We start from the raw sequence: 19887 nt of genomic DNA, 5'->3' as shown, positions 1-19887 counted from the left end.
CCTATGTTTAGTTTTAGTATCCGGTTAGATATCGATGGCGCACTCTGCTCGTCGTCGACGTCGCGGGGAAGCCCAATGAGAGAGTGCCGATATGATATTTATCAATTTTTGACAGGGGTAAAAGTAAATGAGGGGCGTAAATTAACTTTTCTCCCCTGTTGTTAACACCGACAAATATGATCTTCCGAGTTTTCTTTGGCGAATACTTTTTAAATTTTGCGTTTCTTACGATTCGACAGCATGATCGAGCAAATGCAATAATCATGAAAATTGTAGACGGTCCCTCATATCGCTATGAAAAAAATGGTCTAACCCAATCGGTGTCACCAACGGGGCATGTCTATAGCTCGCTGACTACATGACACACGTGATTGTGGTGGTAATGCCTGAAAGCATTCTACGTCGCAACATGGCATGTTTTGTGAATTTTAACTCCATCGAAACGTTTTTGTGACTTTCCATCATATAGGACTTTTTCGCTAGCGCAAACCCAACAGAATACAGTGGTGCTAACAAAGAAAGTGGACAGATTATGGCTACAGGGATGGCAGAGTGTACCAACGTAGATATCTTCAAGCGAATCAATGATATTTTGGACAACTCGCTCAATCTGTCTGGCATTTGTGCAAGCCCGATGCAACTACCGATTGATCAAGAACGCGCCGAGAGAGATCGCAAGCTCAGAGAAGGTAAGGAATTGACATTTATTATATAAGAGATACGAGAATATAGTTATGCATGTTTACATTTTAGTTTCAGTTTTATTGCCCCTTTGAATGCGTGTATAGAATTCAAGTTGTGATACACAGATATAGAATTTGATGGCGGTGACGTGGGGGATGTAAACGACCTATGTCTATGAAGTTTGTATCAAACCACACTTTCACTTCAGCTTGGAACAAAAAAAAATATTCAAAGAAAATATGAAATGGACCACTGAAGATATTGTAATTCCGATTTCAAAATTCTATTTGAAAATGGTTTACAGGTTATATGACACTGGATGACATCATTTTACACATATTTGAGTGGAAAAACTTACTGTTGATGGACGTGTTCCAGTAAATGCCACGTTTGATAATTTAGTATATATTATTTTCCGTAACAAGTACAAAGCATATTGGGTGACCATCACAAATATTTCCATGTAATTGACAAATTCGTGTGATATGTTTTACATCATGTCATTCGAGTGTAGTGTTTTGTATGCCGACATGATAATGTTGCCGTGACAAGGCCTTGTACGTCTTCCGCATAATTGATCCGCACGTCCTGTGTTTTGTCCCAAGACTGCATGTTATGAGTTCAGAGTATGCTCTCTGCCGAGTTCGCGAACTATGAATGTAAAATTAAGTTTTAAAGGATAAATTTACATCTCCGCGACGGGGTGTCACTCAACTCCCGCGCCCGCCAGTTGAATCGATTTACCCAACTTGGTCATAATTATCGATAAAAAGTTACAATGTGTCAACGTTCATGTTTTGTGTAGATCTCAAGGCCTGAATTTGAAACAATTTGAGTAATTGTTAACTAACTTGTGTCATGCTACGATTTGGCGCGAGAAATTGTTCGATTTCATGCAAATTTATACAACCGAGCATAAAATAAAGATCCCAGCCTGAAACTCGCGCGTTTTTCAGGCCACCAGCTTATATGATATTTTCGGCTTTCAGGAGAAAGCAAATTTTGCATTGTTGTACTAGTTCTTAAATTTTGGAAAAAAAACAAAAAGTTAGTGGATATTTCGCGGATATATTGAAAGTGTTCCTTCGTCAGTGTTAATATTGCACTGCAAGGAAGCACGCCGTTTAGTGTAGACAACGGTTGGACGGGGTGGTGTTGGAGCACTGCGCAAATGCGTGCGTGTCAGTTTTACGGTATAGTGCCATTGGGGGCCGGGTGGACTCGAGTGCGGTTGGTTGGAGATGGAGTTGGGTTAGCACAAATATAGAATAATATTTTGGGGCGGTGAAATATATGAATACTTGATTACATTAACATATAAATTACTTTGTAAGTATATTTTGACGGTTGGGTCGTATAATTCTGTGTAAAATTTTCCGTTGTAAAGTTATTGATTTGTACATTAAAATGTAGCAATATGTAGGGTCAAGCAAAAATTCAAAATAGCATAGCAACCATATAGAAGTCTAAAACAACATGGTATACTGTATTGATTTACATAGTAGCAATTTAAATCTTACTTTCTTTCACTTTGATTGGGGGAGGGGAGGGGATCGGGAGAAGTGGGAGCTGGGGGTTGATCAAATGCACCAAACAGGTTTTGGAAGAAAACACCAACAGTCAGTGGCCATGGTAACCCCTTAGATCAACTGAAGTGTTGTTGAATTTACAGTAGCTGGGGTCCTTGTGTTTTTGTGAGTTAAAGGCTTTAGGTCAAGAATATCCTTGAAAGATTGTTTGCTTTTTGGTAAGTTTGTTATAGGTGATGACTTTAGTATACCTTATCCAAGCAGATTATGTTCAGTATTCTATCAAACCAAGGTAACTGGAGTACCAAGTCAGCTTGTAAATTCACATCTTAAAGTGACACACAGCTCCAGATTACTTATTTTAATTTAGAGGAGTAACTTTATGGTCTTCACACTTCTGTTTCAAATTGAAATCTAGATCTATCACCTGATATAGCATGGCCTTCCTAACCCAGTGACTGCCATGACATGGTGTTGTCTTTCCTTTGCAAGCCCTACTATGTTATTCAAGGGAGACCACTACTAGTATCAGTTCTAGTTCAGTAAACCAAAATAGAACGGAATCAATCACTCACTCACTCAGTTTGGACCCTGCCAATATTCATTTTAAGTTCACCACTTGGAAAGACAGCATTAAAAGACATGCAAATGATATGCAAATTAAGTTTATAAGGACATTGAATGTTGTCTGCAAAAAAATGACAGATTTTTACATTTCCCTTTTAACTTAAACTTGGTTAATTTCTGTAGACATAATCTATAAAATCCAAGACAATGCAAAGAGAAACAATTATATGGTTCCAATCACTCTATTTAGTTTTTCCCTGTGTAGACACTAAACTTATTAAATACATAGCATAGCAAGACTAAAAAAAAAGATTATGTGGAACCGATTACTCAATTTTAGAATAGGTGGGGTAGATTTTTAATTTAATTTTTTTTCTTCATATGCGAGTGTATAGTTCAAATAGTTATGATTTCCGTTGTTTTCCGTATAGTCTGTGTTATTGGTTTCTTCTCATCAGATGTACAGTCATTACAAATTGAAAGAACAGTGTTATATTGTCTTTCAGTTGATGTCAGTTTCTGTGTCCACTATTTCTGGTGAGACTTCAGTTATTGCGATTTTATTATTTTTTTCGCGAATATGTTAAAAGTTTAACTCGGTGGGGTCGGGTAAACGGAACTACAGGTTTTTTTTATAAGGCCTAAAAGAAAAATATCTTGCGCAGTATAATAATGTAAATTTTTGTAAAAATAACAATATATAGAGATGTCCCCCTCCCCTCCTCTTCCACTATTCATTGAAAAGTATGTATTAAAGTATTTCAATTTCTGCACTTGACATGGAAAACTAAAAATTATATATGCATGCAAGTATACATTTATATGCAGTTCTTACAAAGTTTGGTAGATTTCATGTTTGATGAATTTTATTTTGTGATTGACACTTTGTGTGACTATGATATTGTATACCACACACTTCTGTTAAAGCTGATGTTATACATTGGATATTTATTATGCAAATAGTGCGAAGTTTTTATGACTTTGGTATTGAGAACATTCTATTCTGAATGGCGTCCCCTCTGTACAAGATACTGTAGCTGGTTAAAAAATGCTTACATTGTATTTGGAAAATCAATGAAAATAATCATTAATCTCATGAATAGTGATAACATAACATAGAAATTATGTAAATATCCTGATAATTATGCAGTTATGCAAATTAATCATGTGAATATAAAGTAACAAAAAGTAAATACTTTTGTAAGTGATCATAACAAATTATGTAAATACCCAGCTAATTATGCAGTTATGCAAATTAATCATGTGAATATAAAGTAACAAAAAGTAAATACTTTTGTAACTGGTAACATTGCATAGAAATTATGTAAATAAACTGATGATTATGCAGTTATGCAAATTAAACTTGTGAATATAAAATAACAAAGTATACTTTTGTAACTAAATATTCTTAAATGTAATTGGGCATTGTCAAGTATGTAGGACATCTTACAATAATATTAATGAGTACAAAGTTTTATTTTAATAATATGCTAATCAGCTAAATGAAATGAAAAGTTTAGTTATTTGAGGTGTTTTATATTCTAAATGCATTTATTAGTGTAGTTGGTTATAACATTTTCATAGTTTAAATTGATTTTTATTTAATGACTGATAATTGATAAATATTTATGTTGAAAGGGCATTGCACTTCATTTATTTTTAGAAACACTAGTCAGTTTGAATAGACAATTTAATGTCAGAATGGTCCATCATTCACTAGACTGGGTGTGTTGACAGTGACGAACACATCAAAGATATCTTTAGTTTTTGCCAATTTTAGTTCAGAAATAGGTCCTACCTTACTTTGTTTCAATTTAGTGAACATCAAAATTTTTAAAATCCTTACATTTTTTTTTGTATTTCTGTGATATTTTTTAAAATAAAATATATCATTTGAGTGTAATGAAATTGGATTGAGTGGAACTCTAGAATAGGAAACTTTTAAAGTTTAAATTTTTTATAAATGAGTTTTGCTCCAAATGAGTCTGTACCCTCTGTCAGGACAGAAAATACTGTTTTGAGTAGAACATGAGAACAATTTGTTTTTCTTAAATATGCACATGTTTTCCTTCACAATATAATACATGCCATCTTGTAGAAATTGCTGCTGGGTTTACTAATATTAGATTGCGGACTACAGTTACAATCAAGAATTTCATATCTCAAATTCCTCCCAAAATAATAATAGCAATGTCTGGACGAAGTAGTTTGTCGCGTTTAGTTTGGACGTACTAAAAGACAAAATTTTGACCAAAATGTGAAAAATTGTACACCGAATTATAACTATTGGGTAGTCTTTAGTTGAAATAAAACCTTGAAGACCTATTTTAATCATATTTCATTTGAAAATATGATATCTCTCTGATAAGAGAACCATCACATTCTGAACTTTTCCTAAAAAAGAGCATTGAAATCATATTTTTAATATTTCTCAAACATGTCAATCTTTTCTGTAGCATTTTAGAATACAAATCAAATTCATGCCATTATTTTAATGTTGAAATTTCATCCGGCAGATATCTGAACTTTTTCTGTTGTCACGTCCAAGAAATAAAAAAAAGACTGCAATCATACAAGTATACTGTTCTTTTAAAAATAGAATTTCTCCATGGGGATAAAAAGCTGTTTCGTAGACTATGCGTTTTATTGAGTCATTTTCATGAGGTGAAATTTATAGACATTGATGATGGGGTCGGTGTTCTTGGCAGACATCATTAAAATTATAGCAATGCAAAGTGATTATACGTGGTATATGATTAAGAGAAATGTAAACAATTTATGTATGGGCCTCATAATATGGCATGGTTCGACCTCATAATATGGCATGGTTCGATATCACATTTATAAATCTTTTATGAGTACTGCCGAGAGTATTATTGAAGTCCAAACCAAAACCAAACGTGTCGATGGCCCAATGACAAGAAAGGGTTTGAATGCATCAGTGGTGTTATGTCCAATGTCAACCGATTTTCGTGTTAGACCACCAAATTTTTTTTTTGGCGGGGGTACTCTAAACCTAGATATTTTGCTACTAGATTATTTTGCAATTTTGAAGTCCTCCAACTAGTTGTAAAAGACAAGAGTTTTACTGATTACCAGACTGGTACATTGTGTTATGTACAAAAATACAAGAAGGCATTTTCATCACTACTTATTTTTGTGTCTTTGTTTTCCAGTAAAATTAGCAAAAATAACTCTTTAACGAAAATTTCTGGGTTTACAGTGGTCCATTTGTTGAAAAGATTGACATAATTAAGTTGAAATTTGAAAAGTTTTGATAGGAAGTAGTGATCACAATGACATGTACATTATTCATTGGCAATATGTATGTGAATTGGATACAGTAAATTCTTGTGGGGAGAAAACTGACTCCATGAAATTTGAGATCTTTACAAGAAAAATATATATGTACGTTATACATGAAGATAAAAATTCTGCAAAACCACAGGAAAAACAAAATGAATCTAACATTGATAAGGACTACCATATTGACCCAGTATTTTGCCGTAGACCACCAAAGTCTTAAAAACACGGTCTAATTTTCAAGATGTTGTAGATGAAATGACAGATTTTTGGAAATGTCCAAAATTCTTATTTGGACTTGTTTGTTGTAGGACAGTTATAGATTTTCAAGTTTGTTCACAATATTGTTTCATAGCATTTTTTTGGAAGGATAGCAATAAGTTATTGTCAGTAGCTGTCAAAATTTTCATCCCATGCACACTAGATACATGGTGCATAGATGTAGGTCAGCGTGACCTTTGAAAGTCAAATCTGGATATACTTTTCTGATCTGAAAAAAAAATCTTGATTCTGAAGATACCGTTCCTGTATAAATTGAAATCTAATGCTTCATTTTTCCAGGAATATCCCGACGAGAAGTTTACCAATATACTCAACTGAGTGATAAGAATATGCAAATGTGTCTAATTATAGATGTACAATTATCATTAATACGGTTTTGCATATTTGATTCTTTCCAGACTACAATTTAATGAAGATGTTTGCCTCCTTACCTTCGTTCACACCCGATACCTATGCCATGACCTCAGCTCCTACACCTCCTCCTCTTCAAGGATTTAACCCCTTTACATCAAGTGCCTTCAGCAAGCCAAGTGCCTCTACCTCCCCTTGTTGCCATAGTAGCTTCAACAGATTTGAGGAAATATTTGGGAATTTATCACCAATGTCAGATGGATCGTCAGTTCGTACAGACGACACTAGTATTTCATCGTACGGCGATTCGCTATCACCTTCACCTTGGGACCATGGCTATACGACATTTGAACGGCAAGTACGAAGTCCAAGTCCAAGTGACTCGGATACCAGCGGCGTTAGCTCGGGAAGCTCAGAAGTTGCAGTTGATGCTCTAGCTGAGATGATGGCAAGTTATGATCAACTTCTAGTTTTATGAAATGTTAGAATCTTACTGAAAAGAGGAAGATGTTGGAATGTTCACTTTCAGGACCTTGACCTTAATGTTAAAATGATCTTTTTATTACTTTTACACGAACTAGAATTTATTTCCAAGGAAGATGCAAAAGGTTAATTGGCATATTTATTATTTCAGTGAAAGTTAAGTGATTTATGTCGTTGTAAAATTTACAGTCAGTGTATTGTTTCCATATCTAAAAAAGTATGTATTTTCAACTTGTAGGTATATTTTTTCAAAATTGTTCAAAAAGGATCGTCTTTGTAACGAGTTAGTAAAACTTGCACAAGTTCACCTATCATTTTACCAGGGTTTTCCACCAACATTTATGGTACAATGTATGGGGAAACTGTCAGTTTTATCTGGTTTCCCCATTCTGTTACAATGGTTCCTAGACCTTGGCAAACACACTGATTATTCACATACATGTATTTATTTATATTGCTGTCTGCAGGGAGGTTTGAATATAATGAACCAGCAAAGAATGATGTCGTGTGATGGTAGCAGACATCCCCAAGCCAGAATGATGAGACAAGATGACAACGTTAACTCTTCTCTTGTATCTAGTCTGTTTACTGATAGACGTTGGTCTGGGTTAGATTCTTTACTCTTCCCAGATCCATATGGAATTGAACAGTTGGCAAAACAGTCAAGACAAGGAGCTGGTTAGTTACCTTACGGATTAGATTTTTTAGCCTCTGTCTGTATGTCTGTCTGTCTGTCTGTCTGTCTGTCTGTCTGTCTGTCTGTCTCTGTGTGTATGTATGTGTGTGTCTCTGTCTCTGTCTCTGTGTGTGTTTGTGTGTACACTGTTGTACTGATGGCTGAAATATTATTTCACAAAAAAATTCCTTAGAAATGGGTTGATGTTTAGAACCTATGCAGCACTCTCCTGTCTAAAATTTATTTGAATATGGGCTTCCTTGTTAGTTTCTTTTATCAGTGTTTGAAAAGAATTGTATCATAAATTATGACGTTGATTTTAGATTTTTGTAAAAAATGAAATGTCAAAATGTGCTTTATCTACATTTCTCATTCTGTTTTCTGTTGCTATGGTTTCTTTTATTCTGATATTTGATGTTTTTGAACATTATATCAGGAAGTGAATGGTCCAAATATGTTTTGAGATGTTCAAACTCCTGTTACTCACATCACAGACTTGTGTACATGTTGATTTCTGAAAAGTTTGATGTAGAACTGTAACTGATGGTACTACCAAACTAGAGACACTATAGAGTTTCTATTACCTTGCACGATATTTTGTCATACCACTCAATATTTTAAGTTAGGAATTCCATGAAACAAAACGCAAATATTGACATCGCGCAAGCACTTAAAATGATGCATTTGATCTCACTGTGAACACAAATCAACATCACTGTTGGATCAAAGAAGGAAGATTCAAACTGTTTATTTCTGTTCAAAGTGAAATAAAATGTAACTTTTAATGTGCATATGTGCAGTGCCTGTAGTGCCTGTAGTTTGTATAATTCATGACATGTAAAAAATTAAAACTCTATACTCTCCTCAGTTTGGTAGTAACTAGCATATGACATTTAAATCTGTAGCTATGTGTGAACCAACTTGTACCTGGAGTGGTCAGCTACCCATGAGACATCATAAGAATCCTACCTATTCCTGTAAAGTATTCCTTGGCGGAGTTCCTTGGGACATTACTGAAAGTAAGTATCTTCTAGAGATGCCAATAGGAAAATAAAAAATGTGAAATACTTTCTCTTTGTTGAGGTGTCGCCATGTGTAACCAGTCAAAATTATCACTAATTTTTTTTGTACTCATTGACTGCTAAAAATAAAAAAGAGTGCATTTCTATGAATAAGTTGAATCTTGTGTTAAATTTTTAAAAACTTTGTCTTTCTTGTTTTTTTAGCCCCCATTTAAAAAAAAGGGGGGGGGGGACTTTTTCATAAATTGAATTTTTTAAATTGGCAAAGTGATAGATATGAAAAAAACCTACTATTAGTTCATTTAATTAATTGAGTACATATTACGAGTTGTTCAATTTTGACCTTGACTTAATTTGATTTGAATCATAACTAAAGTGATGATTTTTCTTTTTCAGCTGGACTTAAGAATGCTTTCAAGCCATTTGGTGATGTCAAAATAGAGTGGCCTGGTAAAGATGGCAAACATCCAAGGTACCCACCAAAAGGTAAAGGTAATTGAAATCTGTTTATTTACTCTTCAAAGAATTTTTGTGAGAAAGATGTATGGAAGATTGTTGTGAAGAATGCTTATTCACTTCATTGGACAATACAGGTCATTTGATTGGCTAGTTAGGGTCATGTGACATTCTGACTGCTTATTTGATTGGATGATTAATATCATGTGACAAACATGTTACTCTGCTGATGAGGATATATGGTGCTCTTGGATGTTTTATCCCCATTTGTATGCAAATTAGACAAAAAATTTTGAAAAAAGCTGTCCATAAATATAAACTCTTTTATATATTGATACAATATGTAATTTCATATTTGTTCCTAGTGTGTAACTAACTACAGATGTCAAATTTGGGTAGAATATTCTTTTTCATACAAATAAATTACTCTATCTAATGTATTATTAAAATCTGAAATTAGGTAATTTTATAATGTAATGTTTGCTGAAGTTTTTTGTAGACAAAGTTGATACTTTTGAATGAACTACAAATTCATAGACCTTTGAAACTGTCAAAGAGAGTTCTAAAGGTGAGATCAGTAAATTGCCCTCAGTATTTGACCATATGCCCTCACGTCAAATGTAGGTAAAAAGGTCAGTATACTATAAAATACGTCTGTAGAATGAGTTTGTTTGCATCTACGTGTGAAAAGTGAACAAAAATGATTTTGTAAATTTTGTAGTCTGCCATGTATAGTTCGATAAGAGATCGATAAGTTTGGGGGACCATCAGTAAAAAGGTGTCAACATTTTGATAATTTTCATGCAGTTTGCAAATGTAGAAAGGGTGCTGTGTAAGGCAAACAGGTTAGTAATTCCATTTCTAAATTCTAAAATTTTGTAATTTAGTCTCACGAAAATTTTGGTTATATTTGGTTTTCATTCATCAGGGAAGGTACTTTTTATAAATGTGTACTATGACTATTATTTTTCAAAGGTTGATAATAAAATTACAGCATTATTTCTCAATGGATAAAAGTTCAAAAGGTTAGGTGAGACATCAACCTTTGATCAGGTGTTACCTGCTACAGTGTACAAATTTGTACACAGTAGATTTACTTTTTGTAACTTTCATTTAAAATTCATGCTACATCGTAACAAGTATTTGAATATGTGCAAATGTGTACCACATGAATTTGAATGTCTATGTACCTAGTACCTACAAGTTCAGCTGTCTGGCCATTACTCTAGTTCACCATATTTGAATTCATTAAAATTCAAAACTTGGCATGATAGCTCAGACCAGATCATGAAAGAAATATTGAAAACCCGACATCTTAATTTAGTCAAATGAGCGTAGGTTATTAGTTCACAAGAATGGCGTGATCACTGACATTTCTTGGAATGCCGAGTTACTGAAATAATATAACTGATGCTTGTGTTTCAACATGTGTATATCATTTGATAGATGTCTTGGGCGCATAATTTGCCAGCTGATTCTGATTTCAAACACAGCTGACAGAAAACACACGTTGGGTTTCTAGTTTTCTAGACAGGATATTTCACATTTTATACAAAGATTTCTCAATTTCATTATGATGTGATCTGTGTTACAAAGCTTAATTGTTGACACAAAAAGATGCCAGTCGTGAATAAATTTTGATTTGTTCTCTACAAAAACAATACCACACTGCAATAAGCTCTGTTAATATTAGATTTGATGTCATGAATTGAAAATTCAGTGTCAGACCAATATAGTATTTCTTTATTTCAGGCCTTAATAGAAACACATACAGGTAAAAAAAAAACCCCTGATAAATATTTTAGAAAACATCTACCTTGCACTATAGATCGTCGTAAAATTTCAGACTTCTATCCCAGGTGCTATAATTTCAACTATTAATTTATTATATACTTGGGCCAAAAAATGATAACATTAATTTTCTCAATGCCCTCATTATTTTGTCACGCGGTGTATTTTACTAGGTTCCTCACTAAAATTATAACTCGAGAGGTTGAACATTTACCAGATTTCTGGTAATCTTAGCAAAAAGTGCTTTTTGATATTCACGTAAATTTTACATGTGTACTTCTGTAAAAACAATAAAACAATAGAAACTTGTGATTGTAACTTTTTCCAGACATTTTCAATTTGCATTTTAAATGAAATGACATGCATGATCTCTTAAATTTTATGATTTAAGATTATTTCTGGAAACTGGAAGTTGTTTGATACTTCATATTTCATAAAATGTTTCATGCAGACTTGCCTTACAACAAATTAGTTTTTAATTTTAAAGGGGCACAAGCTGAGTTTTTTTGTTTTGGGCGAGATTTATGTCGCGTACTTAAACGTCACTCGTAGTCTTCTAATTACTGAAGCAAACATATCTAACACTTGGAATGGACTGAACTCAAACCTGGTACTAAGGTATGACATATAAATGACCCGATGACGTAATTTTTTTATGTGTATCAAAACATGTTGAAGAATCCATACTACACAATCAACTGTTCTAACACTGCCAGAAGGAAAATGTAATGTCATTGAAGGCATGCATTGACATTATTATTATATTAAATCAATGCTTTGTGTAAGTATTTTCAATTGAGTGAAAGAGTTATAAACTCAGCTTGTGCCACTTTAATGGACAAGATAAGTAAAATTTATAATAAAAATAAAATAGTTAAACATTTCTGATTATATCCTCCTAGCTAGTAGTCCATCTTTATCACAGTACTAAATTAACTTCAAATTGTATCTTGTAAAGTCATCTGTGAATAAATTAGTCAGTTGAGTGGTTCATTGACTCCTTAGGGTATTCAATATAATTAACACCTTGCAGGATAATTATCAGAGTATCCAAGTACAACTACAGAATGAGGAGAATCTCAGCTAAACCAATCTATCCTTATCTGTTGTCATAGCAATAGAGTTCTGTTAGTTAAAGCTGCACAAGCTGTAACTTGGATATTATTTTTTTGACCCGAAAACCAAAAATATATTCACTGAAAACTGTTAAAATATTAATCATTAGATGGTGTACATGTTAATTAGTGGTTGATTTTTTCCATATGTAGTACCGTAACTGTACAGTGGTTGGATGAAATCATGATCACATGTGGGCCCTGATTTTAGGGTGTGGACCCAAAAATCAGTTGAATTGATTTATTGTGCCATGTTATATGTACAGCTGCATAAGCACATTTACCCACATGTGATTCAATATTGTTCAGGGTGTACGATATTATAAGCAAGTCACTATATTTAACCAAACAGATAAAAAATATGTCCCAATTGCCGCTAGTTTAGCTTTAATGTTATTCATATAAAACTTAACAAGTTGAATGTGTTGTCACAGTGAAATATGGCTATCTATGTTGGTCAGTTTAAAACATAGATATGTTACATTAATGATGAATGCAACGTTGTAAAGTTTAGGACAGAACTAACGAAGGTGTATTTTGTAGGCATCATGTGATATTGATCATCCAATCAAATGAACCAAATTAGTCTGGTACAACCAGGGCTAAGATACATGGTTACCAATCAAATTCCTGATTTCTAGTCATGTGACACTGACAGGCCAATCAAAAGTCATGTATTTTCCAATGAAATATGTACTCAAACATTGCTTTTTGGATAAATCAAGTTATTTTCTAGACTGATCAATACCATACCAGAATGCGTGAATGCCAGTGTGCCGTATAAGAGGGAGGGGTTGGGGGGGGGGAAAGTTATTTACACAAGTTCTTGCAATGTTCTCTGGCTGTGCACACATAAGTGAATGTGTAGTTGAAAACACCAAGTACAAATAAATACCTTGAATATCCACACTGGCATCATGCGGTTCTGTCAATATGACAAGCGTTTATCCAAAAAAGCAACATTTTTCGAAATATAACTTTTCATGTACATGGAATGCTCACATGTGACTCATTTACATACCGATATCAATATGCATATATATTTTTGGCACTGTCAGTGTCATGCAAATACTAGCTCAGATGCTAGACTTGTCTTGGTGTTATTATCTCAAGAAGGTGTGGGCCCCCGGGCTTCCAAGACAAGTCAGACTCAGCTTTACAAATACCAATAGTGCACCAATGTAAGGAATCATTGGACTGCTTACACATTTGAAAAATACTGAGGTGTGTTGACCAATAGAAATACAGGACTGATTGTTTACCAAACCACGAGACTTTGTGTACCATAACTGAAGTAGGAATATGTGAAACTATTACATATATTTTCTGTTTGCAGGGTATGTGTACGTCTTATTTGAAAATGAGAAATGGGTGAAGGCATTGTTACAATCGTGTACTCACGACTTTAGTAATGGCGGCGATTACTACTTTAAATTGTCCAGCAGAAGAATGCGGTCAAAAGAGGTAAGGAAGCAAACAATATTTTATCAAACTACATTAAAAAACATGCACATACAAATAACATGCAAACAAACAAACAAACAGCTTAAAAAGCAAACAACACGCATTGTAAACCGAGATAATTTCTCTAAAATCTTCATCTAGTTCTTAAAAGACTAATTTTTCACTAAATATCAGACTGGTACATTGTGTTAATGCACAAGAGGGTAGTTTAGTCACTACTTATTTTTACTAATTACCAGACAGGTACATTGTATTCATGTACAAGAAGGCATTTTAGTTGCTAATTATTTTTGTGTCTTTGTTTTTCGGCGAAATGAGTGAAAATGTCTGTAGCAAAAATTTCCAGGTTTACAGTACACAACATGTATACAATTGAACCAATATACAAGCATATAAACTTACTGTGCAGACAAACATATAAACGAACAATATGTAAACAAAAACACAAACAAAATACATGTAAATAAACAGAGATCCAAACAAAAAATTAGAAGAATAACCACGACAAAATGACAAGTCTCGGCTCGATGATGCAGAAAACGTCTTAAGTCAAGAATTTTTCATGTTTTTATAAAATTGTAAATATTATGTAATTTCCGTAGAGTGGAAACAGTGGACAAATCTATCAAAATTTTATCCAGCAGTTAGTTATATTACAATGATGGATTTTAAAGATCTTCAAGTGAAAATTTTAGAATTGCACATATTCTACAACAGGTATGCGTGTCAAATTTGAAGTGTTTTCACAATGATCAGCATTCATTAGCGTTGTAGTAATGGTCAGCTTTCCGTACAGTTTGCAGTGAAGAAAGAACGTCGAAATTACTATTTTGCACTTTTCAGGTATACCTTTGGGAAGTATGTTGTGTAATCAATTATCGTCTCTTTCCATAACAGGTCCAGGTGATTCCATGGATCATATCTGATAGCAATTCTGTCCGTAGTCCTTCCCAGCGCTTGGAACCAACTAAGACTGTCTTTGTTGGAGCATTACATGGAATGTTGACGGCTGATGGTCTGGCTCATATCATGAATGATCTGTTTGGGGGTGTGGCTTATGCTGGGATTGACACAGATAAACACAAGTATCCTATTGGTAAGACAACAAGATAAATCTTTCTTTCTACTTTCTCTCCTCCCCTCTTTGCCCCTCCTCCAGTACCCCGTCATCTCCTCTTTTTGCTCCTCTCCTCGAAAGTCCCTCTTCTCTTCTCTTCTCTTCTCTTCTCTCAAATCTCCTTGTTTCCCTTTCCTTCCCTTCTTTAATCTCCTCTCCCCTCATTTAATCATCTCTCTCCTCTTCTCTCATCTGATCCCACACCTTGAAGATTATGAAAATTGAAACCATTCCTGTAAAGTCCTAATCTTTGATGAAGTCCAGAAAAATCAAATAAATGCAAAGATCAGGCTAAAATGTTTGAGTTGCTCATTGTTCAAAAAGTGAAGTTTTCTGCCATGACTAGTCATATGGCAGTGACTGTGTTTTACAAAATATTCCACTTGCAAATCTTGTACAGTTGTTCTGCATACATATATGATATATCTGATGTCCATGATCATGATCAGTCTCATTTACTTTACTTTCATTCAGCAAGAGACTTAGATGAAATGCCATGTATTTTGAGTTTGATGCAAAATTTTATGTACTGAATTATTTATGCACAATTTTCATATTTTAGGCTCTGGTCGTGTGACTTTCAATAATCACAAGAGTTTCATGAAAGCTGTAACAGCAGCCTTTGTAGAAATCAAGACCCCAAAGTTTACAAAGAAGGTAAGAATTGTCATCAAGTTAAGGGGACTTGGAACTTTATGATGCTAACTTAAAGGGGGGGGGGGGTTTGCTTACAGAGGAAAGTTGTATAGGGGTTTTTAGCTAGATAAAAACATCCCAACCTCCTTACGGATATAAACAATAGCAAATTACTTGCCCTATATCATATGGCAAGCAATAACAATATAAATATTTGGCATGAACCCCTTTTCTAGGAGTTCTTCAGACAAAACAGAAAACAAAAACAAGAGTAGACCCCATTGATAACATATACTAATATATAAAGTACCTCCACTCCAGGCTAACTTTAGTATTTTAACACTAGGATTATTTTAGTCTAAAACTTTTCTCACCAAAATGATGTAATGCAATAATGAAAAATTTGAGTAATAAAATGCCCGACTGCCCAAAACTGAAAACTTAAGAAAATTTTAGAAATCAAAATCTAATCAAAATTTTAGAAACAAGAACTGGTGAAAGAAACATGATTGTCTAAATTTGACATTTTTTTTTTGGATGTACTGATTATTTTAGTATCTGATGATTCAATTGATATTCTTCCAAGATAGACAGCTGGTATATTCCAATAGTACTTAATAAATATTGGTAATATTTGAAGACATGCTTAGAAAGTTATGACATCATGTGGTTTACAGAATGCCAGTATGTTAGTTATGTCCCAAAATACAAAGTTCAGTGCGACGATGACTAGCCCTACTGCAATGTTGTTACATCCTTAGTTGTCTTCATACCTCCTACTCCTTGAACTTGATGCTTGTCTTGAGAACCGTGAACAAGTTCAACAACATAGGGGTGCACACATGAAGCATGTGAAGTGTGCATGTGATAATTTACATTATGAAAATTTAATATTCATGTGTTTGATAACAATTTTTGGGTGTGTGTTGCTTACCAAATCTCGGGGTAAATGGTTCTCAAGACAAGCTAGTTGATATTAATGTCTAGGAGGTACAACGAAAGCTAACGATGTAACACAATAGCGCAGTAAACAGGCTACATGACAACTAACCTGTAAATCACACCTATCTTTGTCATTTTACTAATTACCATATTATTGTTATTGCCAGGTGCAAATAGATCCTTACTTAGAGGATTCCCTATGCAGTTCCTGCCAAACTCAACCTGGTCCATTCTTCTGTCGTGAAGTTTGCTGCTTCAAATACTACTGCCGTTCTTGCTGGTTATGGCACCATTCACTAGACGCCTTGCGTAACCATAAACCTCTGATGCGTAACAGCAAGACTCGCGAGTCGTCCCCATCTCCCGTTACCGCCGCCACTATCACTGAAGTCCAGGGAGCCTGTGGTATATGAAGCAGATGTACTGCAGAAGGTGGTTGAATTTACAAAATGGCAACGAGTGGTTGCCATAGCAACTATGGACCTCGCAGTTACTCGGAGTACAGGGCCTAGGAAGTTCGTCCGCTGTAAGCAGCGCATAACTTGAGTGCATTATTTTATTTTGTTTTATTTTATTTTGTTGCTGTGGACTTTGTTTTTAGTCAAAAGTCAGAAAACACAGCAATTTTTGGCCAGTTTGTGGTGCGGAGGTTATTCTTCCATTTTCTGGTACTACATGTCATTCTACAAAGTTAGTAAGAATGACAAACAGATTTCAAAAGGTGCTAATGTGAATTGCTGTTCAGTTCCTCAGTGCGACATGCAAACTGGCATGACTGGGAATTCCGAACTTGGCAGTTTACTGTATCTTGTAAAGACTACTTAACTCTTTAAAAAAAACATGTACTGTAATCAAGCAGGACTAGATAAATCATGAATCATTTCAAATTCATTAAAAAATTCACTCAAATCAGTTCTAGAAAGAGCATTCAAATTCATAGGTCATATGCAAATTTAGGTCAGAGTTCATGGTTCACTGACAGGTCACACCTTGAGAGGATGTTGTGCTATATGCAGTTTCTTAACACTTGGTGGCACTCTTGATTGGATTTTACAGTGTTGGAATTTTATCCACAGCAGTGGTTGTTTTAGCCCGGAATCCATGCTATCCGGATGCACATTATCTGGAAAAACATGGGTTCCCGACTATTGTTATTTAAATAAAACCTGAAATGTTTAAATTGAAAATATCAGGGTAAGAAAAATTCACTTCACAGTTAAGGTATTGACTAAAATAAAGTAGAAACTGGTAATTTTAGGTAAAAAATAGACCTTTTAGATACACATTTCCATACCAAATGCAAAATGGTACATCTTTTATTGTCATTACAGATTAGACAGACAGTGATGATTTTAGGTAAAAAAAAAAGTCATTTTAGATCACATTTTCCTAATTACAAGAAATGTTGGAGACATTATCCTATGTTAAGCCATTTACATTAGATCAGTACATTCTAAGCAGCAACATGCAAGTTTGGTACAAAAAGTGCATTTTTTAGACAATTACCAATCGTTTTCTTGTTTGTGCTTTACAAAAAAAAACCTAATTTACAAAGAGTATGATTACATTTTTTTGCATTTGTTCCAAATGTTGATACTTAAAAACAACAACACAGTTCTTTTAAAACATCATATCTTTAAGAAATTACCAACAGAGAGTGTAGATGTAATTACAAAAAAAATAAATAACAGTTTTTAATCACGGCAAACTTCTGAACATGAAAGGGGATGGCACAGATCTTTTAATCACTTCTTGATCAAAAGTCAAATAGACAGTTTTTAACATGATTTCCTGAAACCTTCAAGAGAGCAGAATTCATAAATGTTAGCTCTTGTTTACATGATGTGCATACCTATATTTACCATATTCATTGTCAGAATATTGTTGCAATATTGAAATTGCGATATTCAGTGTCCAGGGCACGTCATTGAATTTGCAATATGCATGGTCTGTGCCATGGTATTGAATTTGCAATATTCATGGTCTGTGGCACAGTATTGAGATTGCAATATTCATGGCCTGGGACATTTTTTATTGAGTTTATATTACTATTCATGTTTGAAGCTCTGTATTGAAGTCATTGTTTTTCATGGTACAAGATTGACAGTATTTATTTGTTGAATTTCACTATTGTATTTACAGAAATTACTTATGCAACAAGTTTTACATGCAGCGTCGTCATGACAAACCTTTTTAAACACGAAGCAAAAATGACTTGGACCGTTAACTTGAAAGTTAAAAAAAAAGAGGCTAATCTGAGTTACGTTTGCAGACACAGGACTGATTGAAATACTGATGAAACGGACTGGATAATGACTAAGGACTTTATCGTTAGATTTGAAGAAAAAATTTCAAGTTTAACTTTAACTTTACCAATATTTGTGTTTGATGTGTGACTTCTGTGGTTGTTTTTAAACTCTGATCTCTTTGTCACTGGTGTGTATAATTTGACAAAATAGGAAACAAATTCCAGAAAACAAAGCTTATTTTGAAGTATAAAGTATTCTTTAATGAAAGAGATATTAATTTATTTAGTCTTAAATAATTCAAGAGCTATTTTAAGATTGTTCAACACAGAAGTGATATCATCCTGCGAATGTCTCAGCAGTTAGCTTGTGCTGTTAGATAGATTATTAAATATATAGCTTTGTACTTGTATTTCCTTGCAAGGATTTTCCACTGGATACGGAGAATCCCAGGGATTTTGGCAGTTTGCAGGGTACATTTCTGTCATGTTGAAAGTAAATAGATATTTCGTGTTGAGATATATGCAGCTTGCTGGAAGGTTCAGGGAAATATTTTGCAGTTTGCTGAATTGAATTGTCCGCTTTGTCTTCGAAATAACTTGATGTTTTTTTCTATTTCTTCTTACCTATGCATTTATTTATTGTTGTTCTCAATAAAGTTTGTTAATGTTGCAGCATAGATAATGAACTGCCTGTCTCTTATTGTTTGGGGTTTTAGAATTTTGTCGAGTTATGAGAAGTGATATGCTATGAATGATAATTTGACTGGAGGTATGTAATTCTCGGTACCTGAAATAGAATATTACTGCCTTGGCGCATTATAAAAATAACGAACATAACTCCTGCTCCACACACTTCACATGCATTACTAGAGGCATAGATAAGAATAAGTCAACCTTCTTGTTCTATTTTAATCCATTCTAGCAGGAGGTAAAAAGCACTTGCAGGTACCGAGAATTTAGACTTGATGAGATAGTTGGTTTGCTGAACTTTATGGAGATACTCTGTGCAATGTACAATTTTGACTTCGAAGTGCAAACTTGAAATTCTCCCTATAAAAATGCGTGGCAAGACTTAGGGTTGGATAACAGAACTTTGTGTGGAAGTTGCAGTATAAGTACTACAATATTCTCTATGAACAATAGCAGTCTGTGATTTCCTTTGCTGTCTCTCACTAACCACTTGTAATGCTGTAGTTTATAAATGGCAAATAATTATTTCAG

The 19887-nt window shown here is 34.0% G+C and overlaps 1 protein-coding gene across 2 annotated transcripts; it reads left to right on the top strand.

Annotated features, from left to right (window-relative positions):
• The first annotated feature begins 381 nt into the window (after nt 1–381).
• LOC144447036 (cytoplasmic polyadenylation element-binding protein 1-like) lies at nt 382–19335 on the top strand. Of its 2 annotated transcripts, none has more exons than XM_078136905.1 (9): nt 382–689; nt 6764–7164; nt 7667–7877; nt 8781–8894; nt 9294–9383; nt 13596–13723; nt 14621–14819; nt 15403–15497; nt 16586–19335. In XM_078136905.1, exons 1-9 carry the CDS (start codon nt 533–535, stop codon nt 16829–16831), a joined length of 1641 nt encoding a protein of 546 aa, XP_077993031.1. In that variant the 5' UTR covers nt 382–532; the 3' UTR covers nt 16832–19335. The 2 variants fall into 2 exon arrangements, with proteins under 2 accessions (XP_077993031.1, XP_077993030.1); XM_078136904.1 differs by having other exon boundaries at nt 9294–9389.
• Nucleotides 19336–19887: the final 552 nt, after the last annotated feature.

The sequence above is a fragment of the Glandiceps talaboti genome, chromosome 16 (assembly GCF_964340395.1).
Source record: "Glandiceps talaboti chromosome 16, keGlaTala1.1, whole genome shotgun sequence".
Classification (NCBI taxonomy): Eukaryota; Metazoa; Hemichordata; class Enteropneusta; family Spengelidae; genus Glandiceps; species Glandiceps talaboti.
The sequence above is the reverse complement of the archived record's forward strand: the minus strand, read 5'-3'. Positions and strand labels throughout refer to the sequence as shown.